Raw genomic sequence first — 13,033 nt, forward strand, 5'->3', positions numbered from 1 at the left:
CGATACCCCTAAGGAGGTCTCTGACTAAAGACAAGCCTATTGCACCTTTCAGAGTTGTCTGAACTCTATGTTTTGACGTTTATGCTATCATGTCTTTTCACATTTTGGAAACATTTTTCAACCCGAGTGCGTCAAATACTTCCAAAGTGAATGTTGCTGTCCCACCTCACATGACAAGTTTAATACAGTCCCATTCATATCCACCACATGCTGTCAGATCCATGTAACGCACACAGTCCCCAATGTTTTGGTCTACCTGCAAAATAATTCTGAATTCCAAAATGTTTAACTGTCATAGCCTCAGATAATTTAGCTGAATATAACAGCACCACACATAGCTACTGTGTGTCTTAACGATGTTGGTCCACTAACAGCTGCTACCCTCTGCCAGCCTGCATTTATTCTGTTGTTGTGTCTCAAAAAAAATTGTTTTGATGTTATCACTGGGAAATGGCCATTACTGAAATGTGTTGTTCCCTTCCAGTTTTTAGACTGAACAGAATAGGATTGTGAAACAAAAACAAGTTTGGGTGACACAGCAATGTGTCATTGGAGAAATCTGTAGAGTCTACTTTAACTTCGATTTCAGGTGTCAGTTTTCAGCTTCATGCCCCCGTCTTCCATTGATAATAACTGTAGCCTGTACCTTTGTCCAAAGTGTCTGATCACACCATATATCTTGTTAAAAACCAGGTTTCCTCAAAGCTGCTGCTACTGTAGCAACCTACAGTATGTGATTCATCATAAATAACCAATATGTAAAAATGTGCTTAATCACAAAGATTAAACTGGAATGTTTTAGCCATCTAATCTATCAATTAGACACAGCACACATTGCTGGTCCACTTTGGTTGCTCTACTTTGTTAATTAAGACATATTTAGCTATCCAACAGATGTTATCTCATCCAAATGGGTCTGCTTTAATGTACTATAGGGTATTAGTAATGAGCAGCTGTACTTCAAAAACCCATGTTTAAACAGAACATCGTTTTGCAACATTGTACACTACATAATCCTGGACATTCAACATCAATTGCATAAAACTACTTGCAAATCACATTGGTTGATATTGGCTCAATCTCCATATAATTTAATGAATAAAACATGTTTTAGCAGCAGAGATGCATTGTGGGTCGGCACTCTGTCCTAAAACCATGAGGTCATGTGTTCTCTGGCTGCATGCTGTAAATCAGCCAGGTAATTACCTTAGTCATTAAATTCTGATCCGGCCACAGGTATTGACTCTGTTCTGTATAATAGGTCATATATTATATAATGTAGGGTAATAAAATGTTTTGGAGGTAGAGAAGAGAGCAAATGTGTCACACACACACACACACACACACACACACACACACACACACACACACACACACACACACACACACACACACACAGTGAGATTGATTCAATTTTCCAATAGGACATTTAATTTGTATAAACCAACGGCTGATTTAGTATTATTCTGATTAGCATGTTAAATTAATTTGGGTTATGGCAGTATATGTAATTGAGGATTTAATAATAGCAATACCATGTTAATGTTCAAGGTGATTTTATTAAACATAAGATCATTAGAAAAAGATGCGTTTGAAACAGGATTGATTGGTTTCAAAATTAGGATCTCAGATAGTGTTTCAACGCAAGTAATCAACTGTGGAAGCTTCATTGTGTTAGTTAGTTAGTTAGTTACAATTTCTTACACAAATCATTTAATTATAGTAACATGTCAGAGGCTATTGTAATGCTCAATACATCAGAAAATACAGGCATACAAATATAGATAGGATTAAGGGTAAATGGAAATTTGAGTTATTATTTAGTTATTAAGTTATTAAGAAGACATTTCCAAAGTGGATTTTGCAAGACACTACAGGAGAATAGGGTAAAAATGATTCTAGTCTAAAACTACTTTCACTACCACCTGTTAGATGTGCGGCACGTCCCCTTGAAAACTTGGTTTAGCTGTGCTTACCTTTTATGCGACTGGTGTTCGCTGAGTGGTTAAGAAAATTAAAAAGTACAAATTATTTACGTTAATAACCTTCACAGTAGATTTAAAATTATTATTTGTTGTGTGGTGAGGACATCTGTTGTGGAACTTAGAGAATAAATCACCCTTCGCCTTACTGTACGCCATACCTTTTGTCCTTCAGTCGCCTGAGTTCTACCCATCCTCTCCACGCTGTCCCCGGCCTTCTCTGTGTCCGGTCTCTCTTTCGTGGGTTGAATGTCACCGGTGGATGATCGCTTTCGCTCTAAACTTTCTGTTTCAGTGCTAGAGGTATACCTGTCTATAGTGCCGAATGTACCAGCAGGAGAGTTTGAATTTATGTATACAGGACTGGTAGCATTAGCGTTATTCGTGTGTGCTAAGCTAATATGCTCCTCTGTCATTGCGTGGTTCAGGGAAGCTAATCGCTCCAAAACAGGCTCTTGGAAAGGGGAGTCGCAACATTCGTAAAACTCCTCCGAAGCGGTGGAGAGAGCGGAGTCTGTTCTTGGTGATGAATACCCGTCAGGTGTTGGCGTTCGAAAGTCTAGAGTGTATGCGTGAGAATCGGGGGTAGGCGTGCGAAAGTCTGGGGTGGACGGCGTACGTGGGAGAAATCCATCCGGGGTGGCACAGCGGGTCAGAGCCATGAGTGACTGCAATCCTCTCTCTGATGTCGGTGAAAGCAAGTCTGGCGTGTGTATTTCAGAGAGATGTAATCGCAGGGGTTTCTCAGGTGTGTGTGTGCCTCCTGGTCCTTTAGAGGGTTTTTCTTGAATGTTGTTGTGACTGTTATGCTTGTCAGTATCTGGCATGCCGTCTGTGGGGCGATCGGGTGTTAAACTTGGATTACTTTGCTGATTGTGTGTAACTGTGTGTGTGCTATCACCAGCACTGTCTTTAAATATGTGTGTGGCAGAAATAGGAGTGTGTGTTGGTGCTTTTAAAGAGTCCACAGTATCTGATATATCGTTAACTGGTGCAGGTAACTCACTATACGATATTCTCTGTGGTACGTGTACTTTTGCAACACTATCTTTCTGTGGGGTTAGTTCGACATCCATTGACACCAAAGTCTTGGGCTTGACACTTTTTGGAATGACTTCTTGAGTAATCACATTCTTTACTTTTATTATCAAAACATCTGACTTGGCTTTGTTTCCGGCTATCGATTGCATTCCTGCTCTGTCATCGCCTCCAACTGCTTTCTCATTCATTGTATTTTGGGAAGTCCCACTCTGCTTTTGTTGTGGTGCTTCGACCATATTTAAAATGTCCTTTGCCATTTTCTGCGCCCTTACCTCGCGTTTGCTGTTGTTCTGCTGTTCTGGGACTGTCTCAGCAACTTTTTGAGGCAATGTTGTCACCGTTGTTGCTACAGCAGGCGTATTTATGATCTTTTCCGGCGCTGTGCTTGTCTCAGCCATTGGGATAACACTGATCTCCAGGATTTTCTGGCCTTTGTCGGTGAGGTCGCCCTTGATAACCAGATGGACAGTACGAGGTTTAGGAATGGGTGGTGTTGAAGTCTCAGATGGGGATGCTGGGGACAAAGGGAGGGCAGGAGGGGGAATGGAAGAAGAGATAATGGAAGACTTGGGACTCTTGCTTGTAGTGATGGAGACGTGACTGTTTTCAAAGAGGGGGGTGGAGCTGACAGACTGTGGGGAAGACTTGTGGCTGTTGATGGTGGGAGTCTGGATGATAGGGGTCATTTCAGAGGAGTTTTGTGACTGCGTGTGATCAGCCTGCGATTGTGAGTCCATATGTGGCAGCACTGGCTTTGTTTGTGGGGGCGGCTCTGTGTTCCCTTCAGTGGGACTATGCAGGTGTGAGTCTTGTGTACAGCTCGCCTTCAGGGCTTGTTTCCTGCTCACAGCCTCCTGTTGTGTGTTTAAAATACTGTCAACTTCTGGTTTAGTGTTTGATTCAGAGAGGGTGGTGACAGTTTGTGAAGACCCCTTAGAGTTAGGAGTGGATGCGCTGCTTCTGGATTGGGGAGGAGTGTGTGCATTGAGGTGAGGTGTGTTGTTGTGGCCTGCATCTTGTTTGGGGAAGGTATTAGAATGCTGTTTATTCTCAGTGTTGGGAGTGGTCGTAGTGTCTTTGTTGGACTCACACTGTGGTCCGGATGCAGGTAATTTCTTGACAGGTTCCTCTGTTTTGCTTTTGATCTCACTAGGACTTTTGTTAGTTTTAGTTTGCTGGGCTACACCTACCACCACCTCTTTAGTCTTGGTTTTATCTTGTGCTGGTTGGAGTTTATTCACCTCCTTCTGTTTAGTCGTAAAGTCTCTTGGCTTAGCGACGTCGGGCAGAGTTTCTTTTGGCTTACTGAAGGGACTGCTGAACCTGACTGCTTGGCTGGTTTCATACATCTCCGACCTCTGTAGATGGACCTGATTTTGTTTTTTGTTATCACGAATGTTAATGAACCCGATTACATCACTGGCCGGGTCGGGCTCTGGCCAGGTGGGCAGGTATGACATCATGCACACTTTCTCTAGATCTATGAGTCCAGGGTGGATGGGCGGAGCCTCCTGTGTAGATTCTTTATTAGCCCCTTTCCCCCCATGATTCTTGGTTCCCTGGTTCTTGGAGTCCTCTGGATTGTTGGTCTTTGGAGGAGGAGTGGTGTGTGGGTTGCCCATAGCAACATATTTGGCACTGTACAGTTTCCTAACCATTTCAGCAGAAGGAGGGACGACTGCGACCGGCGCTGGGATGGGTTCCGATTCAGGTTCAGGCTCGATGGCGTCCTTACGGAGGTCTACTGAGTTGGAGGTTGCGTAGAGGACTCGAAACAGCTTGTCAAAGGACTCCACTGCCTGGCCTGTAACCACGGTGATGAGATTTCTGTCCAGCCTCGATGCAGACCAAGTGAAACTACAGAACATACAACAGATACAAAGTTAGTCTACCTCTAAGCACAACAAGATATTAAATGTTGGCAAAATACCAATGACTGAACCATCCATTAATTTAGAGACTGCACTGTGCATGCATTTATGTCTCTTGTGCATTGGATACATTTAAAACCTGTTGGTCTTGCTTGTAGAGATAATGCTACCAGACACTAACAGTACATTCTTTATTCACATTTCACGCTAGGCTCAAAGACACAAAGAGAGGTGGAGCGCACATACAGTAGATAATCTGTTTCTTTCTTTGTCTATATTTATCTCTTTCTTACAATCTCTTTGAAAAATGCTCACACACACATTCACACATACACACACTCTAAGTGCACTGACCTGTAAGACCCAGACACAGCTTTGTCTCCATCGATGAACATGAATCTGTGTCCCATTCGCCCTCTGATCTTAGAACAGGACCGGGTGTAGAACTCTGCTCCATCTGTGCAGCGTACCCTGAGGTTCTGTAACACGCACATACATGCAAAGAAGATGAATATAATCTTCTCCAAATTCAGAGCTATTTTTTAACCTGTGACCTGCATGATGTAATGGTTACACAACAATGACAGGGACCAATTCATCTTCCATTAATGGGTCAGATTATGCAAATGTGTAGGTTCACACATGTATTTTGGTGTCAATGGAACATGTTTACATGCTTTACGTTAAAAAAGCACAACATATTTCTCATATTGTCTGTCTGAATATACCTGCATTTGCTCTCTATCTGATACGTTTTGTTTAAACCCAGCTGCAGGAAAAAAAAAGCCTAATCTGCTCGGATTGGTGTGCGGGAAAAGTATGGCACACCTTTGCCAAGGTAGTTCTCAACGCATTTAGATACTCAAATGGGGAGGTGTATTTCAATGAGCCTGAATGTGACATAGGAAGTAAGAAAGCTGACTGGGTTGTCCTTTTTATCAAATTGACGGTTGGTAGGCAATCTAGATTGCAAAATGTATGTGCACAAGCATTAAAAAAGCGTTTCTTTGAATGATATTTCCCGATTAAGTTAAGAAAGTAGACTACAGATGGGATCACGCCAGCCACAACACCAAACCGGACAGATTATTGCAGTGTGTGGTGCAAGGAGGCTGCTTTCTACTTTGTCCATTCCTACTCTCGACTTCCAGGGCCCTTGCTCGGGTCACACCCTTCGATGAACTCTGCCTTTGTTTTGATCTCAACTGTAAAGTTTCATAACTGTATTTTATGGCGTTGACAAATCTATCCACAGATAGACAGACATATAAACACCTGGCAAAGCAATCCAGATCTCTTCCTGGGAGTTTTCGCTACAGTAGGTGTGTCCAGGTATTTACAGTTTCTTTAACTATGATTTAGGTTTTCTATGTGTATATCTAACCATATTCTATAGAAGTTGAAAAAAACTGTGGACTCTTTAAAGAAAACCCTACAGCCATATCAGTGGTGTAACAAGGTTGTGATTGGCCCCGGTTCAAATATTGTTTTGCACCGCAAATTACAAATGTATTTAGGTTGCTTGGTTACTTTGAAGACTGCGTGAACCGGTCAATGCCATTGGGGCCCCACAAAATAAAAAATAAAAATATATATATTAAAAAAATATCGTTATTTAAAAAAAACATTTTTTATTGCATGGGCCCCTGGCCGGCTCTGGGCACCATCGATGGTTACGCCACTGAGCCATATATAGAGACTTATTAGCAGTAATTTATTTTAATTTAACCAAGTAGCCACACTTATTCAAACTGCAATTACACAGCACATTCAAAGTAAATACTGTGATTAAATATTACACAACCAACAATACTATAATTGCAATTGATCCTAATGTAATCTATGTCTTGTCTTTACTTGACTTTAGTGATATTATCTTGGTCGTTGTTGGAACTTGTGTTTCGCTCATCTCCGTCTGAAAAACACACCATGTTTACTGTAAGCAATTCTTCTGTATCGGGATTCCCTCAGATTCAAAGCCGGTGTCCCTCAGGGCTCAGTTCTCAGTCCACTTTTGTTGTTTTGCTCTGAAAGGCCTACACGCGTGACTATGTAGCTGTAAAGCAATATATTAAATGAGGGCTAACACTTAACCAATCGTTATGATAATAAATGGGTGGTACAGTTTATGTACCTGCAATCATAAAACACTGTAATAATGTTTCAGATAAGAGATTACACATGAAAGGAACCTCGAACAAACACTTTGTCGGTTCAATCGCTCTGACTCACTTTGTGTTTCTTTGTTTCTTCTTTCCTATCTTCTTTTATTTCTTAAGAACAGATGTGTTTACCAACATCTGTCCGACATTAAATACGAAAACTGCATCCTAATTCTGTGAGAGATATGCAGACCTTTGTTTCCCATAATCCATTGTTGAACATCAGTAGTTTTCGATTAGGTTAGGTAGTTAGGAAGTGTTTATTAGGTCCTTTTAAACATTCAAAACAATCAGGAAATGGCATGCGATTCAGGTTTTTTATAAGGTGTTTAGATTATGTTAGTGTTCAGTAAATGGTCCATATAGCATAACTGCATAGTGTAAATAGTATATTTTAAATATGGGGTCAAATTAAAATGATTGCAACCTAGCTTCAGCTTTTGCTTTCTGTCTGACATGGTTTGGTAGTACATGTTCAGCTCTTTGAACGCTGATTGAGCTCTCTTTCCTGGTGATAGATTGAAACATTTTGACTTACCATACCACTTTGGGTAGTTTAGATTGAACTATCTTGTTTTCGGGAAAGCCAAAAGTTCCTTTGAAAAGACACAGCATAATGAGTCACGTCGGTGTCTAAGGCCAGGTCCTGAACTGAAAAGGAGCCAAGTAATTGTATAACCAGTTATCCTGATGCAGCAGATTATTCCTGGTATGGCTTTTCTCACAGTAAAAACACTCCACCCTACTTTGGTCCCACCCTTGACTCTCTCTTCCCCGCAGTACATTCCTTTTACCAACTGATTAGATCAAATCAGCAACTTGCATTTCTTTGTGTGTTTAACTCTCTAAACTCTAGATGATGAGTGCTTAAGATGTCCTATAAAGAATGCTGTGTAAAAGCACAACCACCGTATTAAATTGCAAAGCACACATAGCTCTGCATAGCACCAGAACTAACTGAAAAACAGTGGCTAGGAGGTGAGGCTTAATGAAAATGCAAGTGGACATGCTTTCTCGCCCCAATGATGTTGCCGGGAGATCCAGAGAAGATGTAGGGAGTTTTATATTCAAAGGTTAGGCCAATTTGGCTTCATGCACCACTGAGCAACTTTCATGGGAATGAATGGGGGCCTTGCTTTCAATGCTGTATCCAGTTCTCTTTGTACATCCGTGCCAGAGGGCGTGGGAGAGAATAATCTGGCACCTTTTTACCTATACACATGGACCTAATTTCCACTGGGGACAGGGGGGACATGTCCCCCCCACTTTTCAAAATCCAGTTTGTGTCCCCCCCACTTTTCAAATGTGTTTTTTTTTTACGCAAGTGGTCATCGTCACGGAGGAGCGTCTGTTTGTGTGTGTGGCAGGAGCGCAGTTTGTGTGAGAGACAGAGAGAGACAGAGAGAGAGAGATAGAGAGATAGAGAGAGACAGAGAGACAGAGAGAGAGAGAGACAGAGAGAGACAGAGAGAGTTACATGGGTTGTTGTTAGTATCTGGTGCTAGCTTGGAGCTAACGGAGATTAGAAGCTTTTTCAACAATAAGGAGAGGGAGAGTCCTCTCCTGTCGGACTGAGAGGCTGAGATAACGTCAGCTCAGGGAGGTAAAGGACTCGCTGAGTGATTGTAAACTTTAGTTATCTCAGTGGGTCTCAAACGGTTTGGTCTAAACAAATATGTCCATCTATTTAATATAGTTGTTCAAAATAAGTTAACAAATAATTCCAATGTCAGTAAAAAATAAAAAAACACAGTTTGAATGGGAAGTGATTAGTAAAATATGCATAAATAAAAAGAAAGAATGCAGACTAGGTAAGATAAAGATAGGAGAGAGGAGTATATCAATGATGTGTTATTGGTTGTGAGCATATTCTAATGGTTTTTGGAGTATTGAAATATATACAGTTCTGTTTCATATGAGTGTTGAGAGTTGTATCCATAAATCTCTTACTTTGTGCACCAGATTGATGCTTTAACTTCAATTTAAAGACAAATCTTACCGGGGGTGCATGCCCCCGGACCCCCCTATAGGATGTGAGGTAATCACAAATAAAACAGGTTCATGGATAGATAAGTTTGCACACTCATTATACACACTATACATTTTTCTTGGATTAGTTAACACCATAATCCATAATATAGATTTGTAGAAAGGCAGGAAATGGAATTAAATAGAGAACAATGTTTCATTTAATGATATTCGCTTTGACAACTAGACTGTATTTCTGCAACTACCATGCCTTAGCGGTAAAGCTGTGTTACACTATAACAGTATATTGTACAACATATGAAACCATGCTTGAAACGAGTAGTTGTATGTGCTGATTTGTATTAAATGGATAACCACGAGCCAATGGTTTATTTCAGGGATCAAACATCAGACTTAATTCAATCTAGGTTTTGAGTGCACTGTGGGCATTTCAGAAAGCAAGCAGTTGCAATGTGAATAATACAGGGAGAGAACAGCCATCCAGTTTAGCTAAAATAAGAAATTCATTTGCCATGTGTAATTGTCATATGTTTATGTTTAGAAATCATAAACTGCCACATGGGACTGTGAACATGTCTGCTGTTTTGCTTATGATCCAGATACAGATGGTACTTTAAGGCAGTCAAGCTGTTACTGCATTTGCGATTCACTTAAATCACTCCAAGGCACACACTGGCAGAAAGAGACAGAGAGTGAGTGTGGGTGTGTGTGTTTGTGTTTGTTCTTCATTGTTTGACTTCTTCCTGCCAAATTATGATCTAAACCAGTGTATACCTTATCAGTAAATACCACTAGGAACATAATTAGTTAAACACATTGTAAGCCCTTGTGGAAAATTCCCAACCTTGCTTATACTGTAAGTTATTTAATTGAAATGATCGCCCCATGGAAAGGAGGACAAACTCAGCCGCTCGTAAATACACAAATTGCAAAAAGGCTTATCGTGTACAGAGCAGCAATTACGTGTACAAATAAAACAATTGTGCTCGTCACGTGTCTGGGAAGCTTTCAATGTTCCTAACAAGCTGACTCAAATAACATACTTTATAATAAGCTTTAAAACAGTTGATAGGAGGACTATAGGAATAATGACATCAGCATTCAATAAAAACCAAACAAGGAACTTTTTGTAAACATACCAATATACACAGAGACCTGCCTGGCTCACAACATTTTAATAAAGAGGTTGTTGATGACTTAAAATTAAGAACTGTTTTAATCCTGTTCTTAAAAGAGTGTAGTATACGACTGGAGGAAACACTACAGAGATATTCTTACAGGCTTACTGGCAGCTAGATTAAAAGATTCCATTCCTCAGGAGAACAATTCACTGGAGATGTACTTTCCCTTTATCTGAAGTCTACGTGTCTGAACATGACCAAATGTGTGTTCTAACTTGGGTTTTTCATGGTAGCCGGCCAACTATGGAATGAAACAAACACCCAAGGTAGACACAAGGAGGTAAAATATTCATATGATACAGTGCCAGCTGGTTGTTATTTGAGCCTTTGTGTGAGTGCGTGTGTGTGAGAAAAATGATAGAGGGCATGTGCTTTCACTTATCCATGCATAACGAAAACCTCTTGACTTCAATTGCCTCCTTTTTCTTCATATTATCAATTTTACTTTTTGTGTTCAACAACAGTGCCTTACAGTCCCATAAGGACTTGATCATTTTCTGCATTACTGAAAATCTGGAAATTCCCCCCTGTGATCAAAGAGCAAAGATTACTTCCGCTTTGGTGACACATTTACACTGAATGAAACTGCAACTTTGAGATTTTATCCTAACAGAATAGATAATTAACTCAAATGTTCTGTTTTTATTCTGGTCATCATATTGGTTAGTCAGTTGAACAGGGTGGTCTCAAGAGCAATATGTGGCAAGATTGTCATAACATTTTTCAAAAACACAAATTAATTTTACGTAACACACATTGGCTCTCAATAATAATAATAATAATGGGGGATTTGTTTTATATATTATTGGTTTTTGTGCACGTAAATAGTCTGCAAAGGCTAACATCCCTCACCCCCCCTGCCTGAAAGGCCTCGATTGGACTCCTTTGCTTACTTCCGTATCTTAATGACATCACTATAACACTCACATTCCTATTGGCTAGCGCTCCAACTGTTGGCTAAGGGGTGGGAGATCTGTAAGCGGTTGGCCAGCAAACCAATCAGAGCAGACTGGCCTCTGGTTTCAGACAGAGGGTGAAAAGAGGTGCTGCAGCACAGGCAGTCTGAGAAAAATAAAGAGCTTTTTGAACATTAAAGCATGGAGACATGTCAGAGTAGAGGCACGAAATACAAATATAAACCTGAAAATGAGCACAATATGTCCTCTTTAATTCTAGCTACAACTAATCCTTACTCTTTGATGCTTAACATCAGACTGGTGCTGACTCACCTTGAGGTGTCCGGCGTGCATTTGTGCCCTCTGACACATGGACCGGAAATGAGGTAGTGTTGAGCTTTCCAAAAGGATGTAGACAGAAACCTTCCTCTTGAAACCAGCATCAAGCAAATCCCTGAAGATGTCAACATCAGTAAACACATCCATCACTACTCCTATAACCTGGAGGCAAAAACACAAAACACCTGCGTCACACACACTGGAAAATACTCAAAAAGACATTGTTTATGCAGGAAAGTAAGGAAATACATGCACATACTTATAACTACGCAGCAAGATCAAGCCTCAGGCATAACTGTGAGGTTACTGAAAACATTACACATTGAATCTTTTGTGCCAAGACAAATAAGATTCAAGTTGTTTCACAGGTTTGAGTAATTTATGATGACACAAATTATTAAAGGTCCCATGTCATGCTTTTCCGGTTATTACCCATCCCCTTGTGTGTTATGTAGCCTTCTATGCATGTAAACCGTCTGCAAAGTCACAGCTAGTGGAGCCTCGCAGATGGGGGTGCTGCAGCTCCCTCTGCCCCCCACTTCCCGCATCCATTCGCGATGTCTCGCTGTCTCGCAGACCCCACGCAGCAACCAGGAAACGACACCAGTAACCCAGCTCAAACTGTCCGCTCCTCACAGCAGCGAGCCGCGCAACATCCCGCCAACACGGCACCCAGACCCCACGCAGCATTCTCATCTGTTTATCATTACTGGTGTCACTTTCTGGTTGCCAACGCCATTGAAACACATAATCACTGATGTTCCGCTGTAACGGTGGTGGACTCATCAGAACAGAGTGGGCGAGCTGACCAATCAGAGCAAACTGGACTCACAGGAAGGGGGGGGGGGGCAGGAGCTCCAACAAGCCGTTTAGGACAGAGAGTGAATACACATACTGTAGGAGCCATGAAACATGTTTAGTAATCCTTTATGTTTAAATATAAGATATTTGTTTGAGCACTATTTATTGGTTGGCTTGGGTCACATGGATATGGGCGGCACTCATTGTAATCCTGTTCACCTGCGTGAGGTGTGTGGGGAAGAGAGGGTGACACAGGGCCGTTGTACTTTTTTGTTGACCGCAAAATGTACGATTGCTGTGATTATTATAACAATGTATATGTCTGATCACCGAGTTTTTTGTGATTAAACTACAATACTATGAAACAGAGCTTTTGATCTCAGCAAGTACTTTTTTTAGCGTGTCATACAACATCAAACAGGCCCGGCCTCAGCCTCTCATTCGTTCTTGCGTGGTGACATCTGTTCCCTCGTTCTACATACAACCTCAAACGTACTACGAAATAAACCGCATCCAACTACCTACGTATACTCCACACGAACACCCCCCCCAGTAACAGACAGATCGTCGACTCGAAGTAGACTTAACTGTTCAAATTCACACTGTACAAAATAAAAGTACGTCGAAAAGAGTCTCTGTACACCCAGACGCAGCTTACGTGGTTGACCTACGCCTTGACTTTTCGAACGACTGTCGATTTAATTCGTATTTGCCTCTCGACACTCTCTTGGACGTGCTTGAAGGCGAATTTAATATGGAATTTCCTTTGTC

General features: G+C 41.2%; 1 protein-coding gene across 2 annotated transcripts in view; it reads right to left on the reverse strand.

Annotated features, from left to right (window-relative positions):
* Nucleotides 1–1,345: 1,345 nt before the first annotated feature.
* LOC104968084 (protein FAM83G-like) overlaps nt 1,346–13,033 on the reverse strand; it is an 18,840-nt gene continuing 7,152 nt past the window's right edge. The window contains exons 2-5 of one of the 2 annotated variants that reach the window (XM_010797645.1): nt 11,456–11,623; nt 5,249–5,373; nt 2,144–4,880; nt 1,346–1,997 (exon numbers count right to left, since the gene is read on the reverse strand). In XM_010797645.1, coding sequence (XP_010795947.1) covers nt 1,980–1,997; nt 2,144–4,880; nt 5,249–5,373; nt 11,456–11,623 — 3,048 coding nt within the window. In that variant the 3' untranslated portion in view covers nt 1,346–1,979. Of the gene's footprint in view, nt 4,881–5,248; nt 5,374–11,455; nt 11,624–13,033 lie in introns of both variants that reach the window. The other variant, XM_010797644.1, reaches the window with a different exon arrangement.

This window comes from Notothenia coriiceps, unplaced genomic scaffold (genome assembly GCF_000735185.1).
Source record: "Notothenia coriiceps isolate Sejong01 unplaced genomic scaffold, NC01 NC01_scaffold00038211, whole genome shotgun sequence".
In the NCBI taxonomy this organism is placed as follows: domain Eukaryota; kingdom Metazoa; phylum Chordata; class Actinopteri; order Perciformes; family Nototheniidae; genus Notothenia; species Notothenia coriiceps.